Genomic DNA, 13,765 nt, shown 5'->3' with positions numbered 1-13,765 from the left:
TAATCCTGGACAAGAACACCTGATTCAATGTGTCAACTAATCATCAAACCCTCAATGAGTTGAAGGAGGTGTGTTTGTCCAGGGCTATACTAACCTGTAGGACCAGGGTTGGGAAACACTGACCTACAACATCCCAAATACATGTGCATCACCAACATGCTTACCAAGGGAGGTTCATTACATCATATGGAGCAGAGCAAATCACATGCGTGCACACTTAGGATTAAGTGCTCAAGGGCACATCAACAGATTACTCACCTAGTCGACTCGGGATTCGAACCGGCGACCATTCAGTTACTAGCCCAATGCTCTAAACCGCTAGGCTACCTGCCGCCTTATACCTCACTATACTTGTGAGGACTTTTTGGGGACCAACAATTGATTCCCATTCGAAATCCTATCTTCCCTAACCTCTAACCCTAAACCTAACCCTAAACCTAACCCCTAACCCTAATTATAACCTTAACCCTAAACTAACCCCTAAGCCTAAAATAGCCTTTTTAAAGTGAGCACCGGCAAAATGTCCTCCCTTCTCTGAATTTTAGTTGCTTTACTATTCTTGTGAGGACTTCTGGTGCTCACAAGTATAGTAAAATGTGTACACACACACACACACACACACACACACACACACACACACACACACACACACACACACACACACACACACACACACACACGCCAATACGAGACAGAGGGACAACTGTGACACAGCATGAGAGCTGGCCGGAGGTTGACAACCATCAAAACAACAACAACAACACCTTTATTAAACCTCCACCTAATGCTATGACAGAAAGAGAGGGAGATGAAACCAGGTCCACGGTGAGAGACAGAGAAATAGAGAGAGAGAGAGATTCAGAGAGCTTTGCGGTTAACGTTATCACTACACAGAGAGACAGGGGGTTGACACTAGAAAAGAACTGAGAGAAGACAGACCGATAAGCAATGAGATAAAAGGAGAGAGAAAGAGGGATGACACCATGTCTACAGTAGAAGGGAAAAAAACAGAGAAGCTCTGCCATTACCTTTTCGTGCGTCGAAACATGTTGCTACAGGATGCACTGTGAGGCGCTGCTTTGGCAAACCCACAGGAGACTAGCTGAGCCACACAGACAGACAGACAGACAGACAGACAGACAGACAGACAGACAGACAGACAGACAGACAGACAGACAGACAGACAGACAGACAGACAGACAGACAGACAGACAGACAGACAGACAGACAGAGAAGCAGCTAGGCGGTCAAGAGGCTGAATACACACTCCACAGCACCAGCATGGCAGCCTGACGGGGAGTGTGTGTGTGTCAGAGAGAGGGAAAGAGAGAGGGTGGAGAGGAAATGTCAGCAGAGCTGCAGACAGCGAAAGAGAGAGAGAGAGCCATAGAGAGAACGAGAGAGGGAGAGCAAGACAGAGAGGAGGAGAGAAAAAGAGGGAGGGAACAGACTGCCTTGCTTCCCTCTCGGAAAGAGGGAGGATTCCAGGGCTGCTCTCAAGGGCAGGAAGTGTAGAACGATGGAGAGGGGGGGGGGGGTATAGAGAGTAATAACAGCAGGGATGTGTGTGAGTGTGAAAGCTATCTGAGGGAAGAGAGCAGAGAGCAGTGGACTGTGGACTAATGTAAATGACAAGACAGAGGAAGAGAGAGAGCAAGAGAGAGGGAGGGAGGGGGATCAGGTGACAGCTTGGTGTGTGTGTGTGTGTGTGTGTGTGTGTGTGTGTGTGTGTGTGTGTGTGTGTGTGTGTGTGTGTGTGTGTGTGTGTGTGTGTGTGATGACAGCAGCACGGGTGGTGCAGCTACAAAAACAGAGATTGGTACTTATTGGAAAGCTTGAAACAGGAATCGGATGACAACAGCAATAGGATATGTCATTTTGTACATTACCCCTCTCCTCTCCTACCCCTCTCGTTCATTCCCCTACCTCCCTCTCCTCTCATCTCTTGCTCTCTCTCCTTCCTCCCTCCCTCTCTCCAACAAACAACCACCCTGCCATTTCATAAAATCCTTATTTTTCTCCAACAAATGTATGATGATCTGTGACATCATACATTTGCACTAGTTATTGCAGAAAGGAGCATTGAGTGCAACAACACCACACACAATGCCAAGGGAAAACGTCATCATGAGGACACACATACTGCCAAGGAAAAACGTCATCATGAGGACACACATACTGCCAAGGATAAACGTCATCATGAGGACACACATACTGCCAAGGGAAAACGTCATCATGAGGACACACATACTGCCAAGGAAAAACGTCATCATGAGGACACACATACTGCCAAGGAAAAACGTCATCATGAGGACACACATACTGCCAAGGGAAAACGTCATCATGAGGACACACATACTGCCAAGGAAAAACGTCATCATGAGGACACACATACTGCCAAGGGAAAACGTCATCATGAGGACACACATACTGCCAAGGAAAAACGTCATCATGAGGACACACATACTGCCAAGGGAAAACGTCATCATGAGGACACATACTGCCAAGGGAAAACGTCATCATGAGGACACACATACTGCCAAGGAAAAACGTCATCATGAGGACACACATACTGCCAAGGGAAAACGTCATCATGAGGACACACATACTGCCAAGGAAAACGTCATCATGAGGACACACATACTGCCAAGGAAAAACGTCATCATGAGGACACACATACTGCCAAGGGAAAACGTCATCATGAGGACACACATACTGCCAAGGGAAAACGTCATCATGAGGACACACATACTGCCAAGGGAAAACGTCATCATGAGGACACACATACTGCCAAGGAAAAACGTCATCATGAGGACACACATACTGCCAAGGATAAACGTCATCATGAGGACACACATACTGCCAAGGAAAACGTCATCATGAGGACACACATACTGCCAAGGAAAAACGTCATCATGAGGACACACATACTGCCAAGGGAAAACGTCATCATGAGGACACACATACTGCCAAGGAAAACGTCATCATGAGGACACACATACTGCCAAGGGAAAACGTCATCATGAGGACACACATACTGCCAAGGAAAAACGTCATCATGAGGACACACATACTGCCAAGGAAAACGTCATCATGAGGACACACATACTGCCAAGGAAAAACGTCATCATGAGGACACACATACTGCCAAGGGAAAACGTCATCATGAGGACACACATACTGCCAAGGAAAACGTCATCATGAGGACACACACACAAGTGCACAGGCACACGGACACACACACACACACACACACACACACACACACACACACACACACACACACACACACACACACACTCGACAAAATAATTAAACAAATCCGACAGTCCAATTGCAATACTACACACACACGCAAAACACACACAAACACACACAGTCAAGGGAGAACGTCATCATGGAGTGCTAAGATAGGAACAGAGAGCACAAAATGATTCAACAAATCTTATCCACATAGCAAATGAGATGATACTAAATGCTGACCAGGACTGACAGTTGCACAGCAATGCTGATGGGACTAATTCAATAACAGATGTCCCTCTAATGTAGACTAGGGCAGCATCCCAAACGGCACCCTATGGGCCCTGGTCAAAAGTAGTGCACTATATAGGGAATAGGGTGCCATATGGGACGCAGCCTAGTAGGGAGTCTGAGCTGAGAGATAAAGGCTGTGGCTGAAATATACAAGAGGGGGAGACAGCACTCGTGCATATCAGTGAAGGGAGGTTAATACGGTTGCAAAATTCAGGTAACTTTCCAAAAATCCCCAGGTTTTCCAGATATCCCAGAATCAGGAAGGAATAAGCAGGTAATCCGGAACCTCAAACCAGGATTTATGGACACTAATGATGACTAATGTACAAGTGTGTGTGTATTTGTACTGCTTTGCTGACATGGTAGTTTGGGGAAACACAGTAAGCAAATATACAGAGAGACAGAGGGAGGAGTCTGATCTTACAGATAGAGAGAGAGAGAGAGACACTGGGAAAGCGACACAGGAGTTCCTAGCTTCACCCATGTTCAGTGTCCTGTTGTGACATCTTCTGAGGTAAAGGTCAGAGGTCATGGACAACACCCACCAGGAAGTGACCTGACATGGTGGGGAGGGTCACCGATCACCATGATGATAAAATACATATTGTGAGTCACTGGTCCTTAGACCAACTTCAATTTGCTTACCGCCCCAATAGATCCACAGACGATGCAATCGCCATCACTCTGCACACTGCCCTATTCCATCTGGACAAGAGGAATACCTATGTAAGAATGCTGTTTATTGACTATAGCTCAGCATTCAACACCATAGTACCCTCCAAGCTCATCATTAAGCTTGAGGCCCTGGGTCTGAACCCCGCCCTGTGCAACTGGGTCCTGGACTTCCTGACGAGCCTCCCCCAGGTAGTGAAGGTAGGAAACATCCCCTCCACTCCACTGATCCTCAACAATGGGGCCCCACAAGGTGCATGCCCAGCACCCTCCTGTACTCCCTGTTCACCCATGACTGCGTGGCCAAGCACACCTCCAACTCAATCATCAAGTTTGCAGACGACACAACAGTAGTAGGCTTGATTAACAACGATGACGAGACAGCCTACAGGGAGGAGGTGAGGGCTCTGGGAGTGTGGTGCCTGGAAAATAACCTCTCACTCAACGTCAACAAAACAAAGGAGATGATCGTGGACTTCAGGAAACAGCAGAGGGTGCACCCCCCTATCTACATCGACAGGACCGCAGTGGAGAAGGTGGAAAGCTTCAAGTTCCTTGGCGTACACATCACTGACAAACTGAAATGGACCACCCACACAGACAGTGTGGTGAAAAAGGCGCAACAGAGCCTCTTCAACCTCAGGAGGCTAAAGAAATTTGGCTTGTCACCTAAAACCCTCACAAATTTTTACAGATGCACAATTTAAAGCATCCTGTTGGGCTGTATCACCGCCTGGTACGGCAACTGCACCGCCCGCAACTGCAGGGGTCTCCAGAAGGTGGTGCGGTCTGCCCAACGCATTACCGGGGGCAAACTACCAGCCCTCCAGGACACCTACAGCACCCGATGTCTTTGGAAGGTCAAAAAGATCATCAAGGACATCAACCACCTGAGTCACTGCCTGTTCACCCCTCTATCATCCAGAAGTAGGGCTGGGTGATTAATTTAAAAAAAAAAACGATATATTTGAGTTTATGTTTTAGCGCGATATGGAAAATGTCTGTATCCAAGTGTAATACCCTTGTTTGAACCAGGTATTTAGTTTATTTGTTATAATTAATTGGTATTATATTTAAAAGATGATTGAATTGCTCCTAAACTGTAATGTTGTTAATGCATTATGCTTTTTGAAGAAATATTTATTTAATTTATAAGTGAATAGTTTGTTTTACTTTGAAGTTTAAGTTTTGACCAATTAGGTCGCTTGTTAAGTTGTGGCCAATGGGAGTTGACCTGGTTAACGGGAGGCCTGGGGAAAAAAAGAGAGGGAAAAAGACGTTGATGAAAGGATGGACGTTTTACCTTAGGCCGGTTGGTGAAGAAAAATGATAAAAGAAGACGACAGAACTAGAACAAAACCCATACCTACTAAGACATGAAGGAAAATACATGTTTTATTTTCTAAAAGAGTTGTTGTAATTTTGTTAAAACTTAGTAAAGACTGAAGCTACCGTCTCGTCGTGGAGGTATTTGCCAGCCTTGAGGTTAGCCTAGCATCGGGTGACACCGGGAGATAATTGCTTGGGAAGCTTAACGAGTTCGTGTTCCCATGGGATATCGGTTACGGCTAAGGAGTACTGTCTGCATGGGTAGCTGTGCTTGCCTTGGACTTTGTGAGGCAACCTGCATGGAACTACCATACTTCACTGAGGGAATATCTACCAAGTAGTGAGTAACCACATCGTGAGGTGCTTCAGGATATTTTGGGTGTCGTCATTTTTTTGAGCTCCAACGCGCGCCAACGGTTTACTTAAGCAAACTTGAAATAATTTGGACACGGGTTGTGCACAACTCATTGGGGTTTATTATTTTTTATTTCTTTTGATGTTGTGTCTGAAAATGTATTTGTGTTTGAAAATGTTTTAATACACATATGGAACGTTATGTATGTTGTCTTGGTGGAGTCATTGATTGTTTCAATTTAATTTAATGCATGGGATGGTTTATCCTGATTCAATAACAGAAACCTATAATCATTTAATCTGAAGTTAATACCCTATTGTCATAACCCTAGATAGTTTACAATAGGAATTCTTATTGGAGATGTCCTTCTCACCTAACATCCCATGCTGCTGAGATACTCTGCATAAGTTAATATTGTGAGAGTCATATTCGAGCCTGGTGAGAGGATTAACAAGAATTGAGGTTCTGTTATTACGTTGTAACGTTTTACAAATGCAGCATCTCACGGTCTCTTCTCTGTCAGCTCAACGTCGAATCAAGTCCCAATTGCATGACGACATGTGCACAGAGGTTATCCACCAATCACAACCCTAGACAGCCTTTCACAAATTGTAACCACGCCGACGAAGTGTAGCGGGGGTAAGAGTTCCACCAAAATGGAAAGTGAGGAAGCCAGCTCAGCCTCTCGTGAGGATGAAATCATCCCCAAAAAGGGCAGCAATGTTTTTTCAGTAATATGGAAGTGGTTCTGGTTTATGAGGTCTGATATTCAGCAAACGAATGTCCTGTGCAAAATGTGTGGAAAGACAATTGCTACGAAAAGCAGCAGTACAACCAACCCCTTCCATCACCTGCAAACGAAACACGCGGTGGAATGGGAGGAATGCGTGAGACTACGCAATGCCAATTCCAGTCGCCCGATTCCCAAAACGTATGCTAAAAGACAAACTACTATATCCTATCCTTTTCAAACATAATCCCTTATGACAAGAAAGGTTTGAGGTGAAAGGAGATAACGGATGCAGTGACCTATTACATAGCGAAAGATATGGTTCCAATCTTTACAGTAGAAAAGCCAGGTTTTAAAAAGCTGCTAGCTACAGTTGACCACAAATATCAGCTGCTAAGCCGCAAGTATTTCACGGAAGAAGCCCTGCCGCGACTACGAAAGAGTGGCAGAGAAGCTGGCTAGTGTTTCTTATTTTTCCACCACAGCCGATCTATGGTCGAGCAGAACGTCAGTGCCATACCTAAGTTTGACAGTCCACTACATCAATTAAGACTGGAAATTGCAAAATGTCTGCCTCCAGATGTCTTTCTTCCCCGATTATCATATGGGTGAAGTAATAGCCTAGGGTCTCAAAGACTCTCTGGCATCGTGGAAGAATAGAGAAGACCGACAGGTGTGCATGACAACTGACAGTAGGAGCAACATGATAAAAGCATTGAGCTTGAACAACTGGACCCGCCTGCTGTGCTTTGGGCACAGGCTTCACCTCGCCATCGATAAGTGTGACATTGGATAATTAAAGTGCATTCAAAAAAGTTATGTTCAGGCCAGCTGTAGGCTAATGTGTTAGTAGTTGTGTCATTCTGCCAATCCAATAGCAAATAACCACAGGCTGTTTTAATTATAACAACAAATTAAATAAATGAATACATTTTCAATCAAAAAAGCATGAAATAAATTACATATTCAAACAGCTAGTGGTCAAACATTCCTAAACAATAGAATAGACGTGTGGGTGTGTGTTGTTCATTTGTGTTGTTCATTTGTTTTGCACAAATAGGCCTTGGGGCCTTGTATATTTTTTATTTTAATAAAGAAAATTCAGTTAAGAATTATGTCTTGGCCTTTTTTAATTTGTTTAGAGAAAAACAAGAAATCGAGATATATATCGTGAATCGTCCAAACCTCTGAAAAAAAAATGTAGATATTACTTTTAGGCCATATCGCCCAGCCCTATCCAGAAGGCGACGTCAGTACAGGTGCATCAAAGCTGGGACTGATAGACTGAAAACAGCTTCTATCTCAAGGCCATCAGACTGTTAAACAGCCATCACTAGCACATTAGAGGCTGCTGCCTATAGGCATAGACTAGGAATCACTGGCCACTTTAGGGAATGGAACACTAGTCATTTAATCATGTTTACATATGTGGCATTACTCATCTCATATGTATATACAGTATTCCATACTATTCTACGGTATCTTAGTCACTTAATAATGTTTACATATCTTGCATTACTCATTTCATATGTATATACTGTATTCTATGCTATTCTACGGTAACTTAGTCACATAATGTTTACATATGTTGCATTACTCATTTCATATGTATATACTGTTTTTATATACTATTCTACTGTATCTTAGTCCATTCCGCTCTGACATCACTCGTCCATATGTATATAGTCTTAATTCATTCCTACTTAGATTTGTGTGTATTGGGAATATGTTGTGTAATTTGTTAGATATTACTTGTTAGATATTACTGCACTGTCGGAGCTAGAAACACAAGCATTTCGCTACACCCGCAATAACATCGGCTAACAACGTGCATGTGACCAATAAAATTTGATTTGGGTCACTTAAACATAGCCTAAATACCACACTGATAGTAACTCACTCACTGGCCACTCAAACCCTTGTCCAAGTTGATTACTAGAAAATGTCACACACACACACACACAGATAAATACCAGACATGTCAACAAGTCCGGAAGATGTCTCACACACACACACACACACACACACACACACACACACACACACACACACACACACACACACACACACACACACACACACACACACACACCAAATACCTCAGCTTTTTGAAATGCCTAACACCTCCAGACAGCATTCGTGCCCAGAGGCAGAACAGGAAAGACTGCAGACTGCAGAGCACGCAAAATCAAACAAAATGCAAATGAAATGCTTTTTGAAAAACGCCTCTGCAAATGCTTTATATTCATTCCGTATTCATATCATATTCATTTCACCCATACAATAACAGGTACCTTCTGTGCTACAATGGGATTTTACAGTAAATGTGATGTATTGAGATAAATCTATGTGGCTAACATACACACAGCACAGCAGCTAGCTAGGCCTACATGCCACAGTGGCATAATAGCCAGTAGCCACAGATTCAAATCCAGAGAAAAGCAATTTTAGCATTTACCAGCAACATTACTCTAAATCCATCTCTACAGGTATAGAGGAGGGAACTCACTATCTACTCAGATAAAAGGTGAGGATATTTAAAACTAGTGCTGGGCGATATGGCCAAAATATTATATCACAGGATTTCTTTATTTTGAATTGACGGTATGACAATACTTGACAGTATTTATGATTTTAAATTATTACATTTCAACATTTTCTTTATAAGTAGTGCATGACCTTCGGGTGGCAATACATACATTCTAAGTGATGTCAATGGGTCCTTCTCCATTCTGATTCTGAAAAATTCTGCATTTCCTGCACTCATTTGAGATAATTTCCACACTGCCATGTAGGGCTGCATGATATGGGCAAACAATCTAAACCTGATTTTGAACCAAATGTTGCAATAGTGATTTTACTTATGATTTAGAGCAAAACACTTGGGTGATATGTTGGAATCATGGAAATAGAATGATTATTCTAATTCTATAGATAGAATACAGTTGAAGTCGGAAGTTTACATACACCTTAGCCAAATACATTTAAACTCAGTTTTCATAATTCCTGACATTTAATCCTAGTAAAAAAAATCCCTATGACTGGGGTGGCTGGGGTCTTTGACAATTTTTAGGGCCTTCCTCTGACACCGCCTGGTATAGAGGTCCTGGATGGCAGGAAGCTCGGCCCCAGTGATGTACTGGGCCGTTCGCACTACCGTCTGTAGTTCCTTGCAGCCCAACTTGCTAAGAAAAGACAAACTAGCTGTTTGCAGATGTAAGCAACACAAACTAATGGTGTAATTATAGAACACTAGTGGATTTATATTAAGAAGCAAAATGAAAACAGCATTGTTGTCATCAACATTGTTGCATGTGCTGCATTGTCCATGCAGACTGAACGCAAGTGTCTCGACCAAACACAAATGCGCTCCTTGAGTGACAGGGGGTGGGGCTAGGTCTGTGTGGAAAACGGCATGGAGAGAGAGAGAGCAAAGAGAGATGACTCAAGTAGCGAAGTAAACTATAAAAATGGACGTTAAACACGGCATATCACATTTAACAAATCAAACATTCAAATACCGTTATAGAAGGTGAAGTAAAAACCCAAACCGGTCCATGCATCAATACCGGTATATTGTAAAATACAGTATAACGCCCAGCCCTATTTAAAACCTACCTTAGCCTAGTTTAGATATAGTAGTATGGTGCAAAATAAAACAGTTTAGTCATACTTACTCAGCTAATAGATAGAGGACTTTCCATCACTCAAATCTTCATTCAGTTCTGTTTTGAATACAGTACTTAATGACTGTTTAGTAACTGTGTGCAGGTGTACTACTGATATACAAGCATTTTCCTCCTCACTTCAATTAGTGAAAGAGACACACACTGAGGAAAGGGAAAGCCACAGACAGGGAGAGCGAGAGAGATGAGTCAGAAGAACAATGTAAGTGAGGCAACGCGTCAGCACCATAGAGAGAGAACGATTGAGAGAAAGGAGGGAAGCCCGGAGTGAGGGAACACTTCAGCACCATGGACAGCAACACACACAAGCTCTCAGAAATTCAAGCTACAAGTCACTACGATCCCGAGTGTGTGTGTGTATGTGTACGAGAGTGAGTCTGCATCCTTTCAAAGCCCCCATTTCTCACATGCTGACAACTTCTAACCCCTCTCTCCAGAAACATGTGAAGTGTGAAGAGACTTCCTATAGTGCTGCTATTTCAGAGCTCAACTGTGCATGAGATTGTCAGTGTGTCGGGTTTACAAGACAACCCCCCCCAAAAAAGTAGTGTGGGGTATAAAGCTTCTTGGGGCAAAACCGATTTCTGTCCAGTGAACTGACGTTAGAAGTCCGTGATTACAGACACATTCATGTGGAGGCAAATCAAATAAAGCCCAAACTTGGAGTCTCCTGAGCGTCAGTTTAGATTTACAACAAAAAATCCACAGGTAAAGAGGTTCACTGGGGCTAAAATATGCTCCCATTTACAGAGTACTGCTTTTCTATGTTTCTCCCAAACATAACACACGTACACATACACACCAAGGCACTACCCAATGAACCCAAAACGTAAACTCACCTGCTACTTTTTTGGGGCAGAGGCAGATCCTTCTGGAGAACAAGAGAGAAAGAGAAAGAGGAGGGGACACAAATAAAATATCAGATTAGTGTTATGCACTCTTAGAAAAAAGGGTTCCAAAAGGGTTCTTCAGCTGTCCCCATAGGAGAACCCTTTTCGGTTCCAGGTAGAACCCTTCAGAACCCTTTGTTTCTTAGTGTATAGTTATACATACTATACATTGTACAGTATATAGACACAATCAACCCTTTAGTTTAGGGGCCATTGGGGCAATATACTGTTGAAAGAAGGTGCCTAACCCCAACAACCTCTTGCCATATCTGTAACTTCAAACACTTCATGCTCTAAATCCAGCTTCCCCAACCCTTCACAGATGACATATTACATTATTATTACCACACTCACAGGCTGAGTGGAGCCAGTCAGATCCAAAATGGTCGCCCTGTTTACAACATTGGGGACAGAGAAGCAGGAAACTAACGTGATTACGATCCATTGGGATTGATCTGAGAGAGAAACACTCTCCTATAGTCTCCATGTTGTGCTCCCTTAACACGATCCCCAGTCCAGGATCATATTACAGTACTGTTTCTATTATAAGGCAATAAAAGGACATTTTATGAAGTTATTCTATAGATAAACTGCTGTTCTCCTGACGCTCCTGTCAGTTTCTATCAGGGACAAGGACAGCATGAGAGTTTATCTCCTCCCACGCAGAACCAATACCGTGTGTGTGTTTGTACCTGTGTGTGTGTGATTGCATGTGTAGTGTGTGTGACCAGAGCCCTCATCAAAAGTAGTGCAAAATATAGGGAATAGGGTGCCATTTGCAATGCAACCATAGTCTAACCTCGTCCCTAGACTAGTGTGCATTAGGGAGGAAGTGTGGTTGTGGAGACTACAGACGAACTACAGTGTATACAGACCACAGGTGGCTGGTTGCACCTTAATTTGGGAGGACGGGCTCATAGTAATGGCTAAAACAGAATAAATGTAATAGCATCAAACACATTAAACACATCGTTTCCATGTGGTTGATAAAATTCCATTCACTCCATTACAGCCATTATTATGAGCAATCCTCTCAGCAGCCTCCTATGATAAGGACATAGACCCAGCTAGGGAACATTCTCTGTCCCATCTGAATCTCCAATCCATGTCTCCTCTCTTTGCCCTTGTTGACTTGCCCTCTAACATCTGATAGCATTGGATCAGCGTCAGCTATATACAGATGTAGGATCTTAATTTCAGCCAGTTTGCTACAGTAGGAAAATAACCCAGCAGCAACATGAAATGTGAATTATTATGTGGATTATAATTAATTCACATTTTTGTAGGGGTTGATACATTTTTCATGAGGGAAAATCAAGTCTGAAATTTCTAAGTGGAAATTGCAAACTTCATAAGGCTTTTTAAACCTGCAACAGGTTGATCAAATTAAGAACCTACATCTGTATGATGCTATAAGCATGATCTCTTATACCTATTCTAAAGCTTTTAAATCCATGAGGGGCCAGTCAACAAAGGCATAGACAGGGTGGGGACTGGGGAGTGGGGCTAGAGAATCAGAACACTCCACTTCTCTCAAAGAAAGGTGACATCATTCACCATCTTCGTTCTCCCTGGGATATGTTACATCATCAAGGCCACAGACAGGAAGTGACCTAAACTGATGTGACTAAAATGGAGCTCTGCGTGGCGCCTTGGAGCAGGACTAATGGATGGGGGGAACATTTGTGTGTGCGTGAGTGCATGCATGTGTTTGTATATGTGTGTGTGCATGTGTGTGTGTTACCATAGGCCTTTGAAATCCACCTTGACTACAGTATCAACCTTGAGATCTCTCAGGTCTGTTGAATGGAAAGAATGTATAAAGGAATGGATGAAGAGAATACGAAAGAAAAGCCAAGCTGTATGAAAAGGAAAAGAAGGACAGCAGCAAACAAAGGAAGGACACACTGACATAATCTAACTTGACTAGGATGGACAACATGGCAACATATTAAGTTATGGCTAGGAAGGATAACATGGGAACATATTAAGTTATGGCTAGGAAGGATAACATGGGAACATATTAAGTTATGGCTAGGAAGGATAACATGGGAACATATTAAGTTATGGCTAGGAAGGATAACATGGGAACATATTAAGTTATGGCTAGGAAGGATAACATGGGAACATATTAAGTTATGGCTAGGAAGGATAACATGGTAACATATTAAGTTATGGCTAGGAAGGGCACATATTAAGTAATGGCTAGGTAGGGCACATACATAGGATTAGGAAGGGAAAGTGATGGCTCCCTCTTTATGAAGTCAATCACCTATTAAACCTCCCACTTTTATAGTGTATCTGTGAAATCTCCCATGAATTTGGGTTCCGTCCCAAATTGCACCCTATTACTTATTTAGTGCACTACTTTTGACCAGGCCCATCGGGTTCTGGTCAAAAGTAGTGCACTTTATAGGGAAAGGGTGACATTTGGGACACACCTTTTGGCATTATCCTGATTGTGTGTGCTGTCATACAGGTCATACAAGCCCCCTGGACAAACGTTAGAATGGACAATACAGAACACAGACCACTAGACCCTAGTAATACACTGCTCAAAAAAATAAAG

The 13,765-nt window shown here is 43.0% G+C and overlaps 1 protein-coding gene across 2 annotated transcripts in view; it reads right to left on the bottom strand.

The window, feature by feature from the left end:
- The window catches only part of LOC106564511 (microtubule-associated serine/threonine-protein kinase 1), an 89,230-nt gene that overhangs the window by 62,354 nt on the left and 13,111 nt on the right, over window positions 1-13,765 (bottom strand). Inside the window, exon 2 of one of the 2 annotated variants that reach the window (XM_045691045.1) lies at window positions 11,146-11,177. In XM_045691045.1, coding sequence (XP_045547001.1) covers window positions 11,146-11,177 — 32 coding nt within the window. Of the gene's footprint in view, window positions 1-1,028; window positions 1,387-11,145; window positions 11,178-13,765 lie in introns of those variants that run through there. The other variant, XM_045691046.1, reaches the window with a different exon arrangement.

The sequence above is a fragment of the Salmo salar genome, chromosome ssa12 (genome assembly GCF_905237065.1).
Source record: "Salmo salar chromosome ssa12, Ssal_v3.1, whole genome shotgun sequence".
NCBI classification, from domain to species: domain Eukaryota; kingdom Metazoa; phylum Chordata; class Actinopteri; order Salmoniformes; family Salmonidae; genus Salmo; species Salmo salar.
The sequence above is the reverse complement of the archived record's forward strand: the minus strand, read 5'-3'. Positions and strand labels throughout refer to the sequence as shown.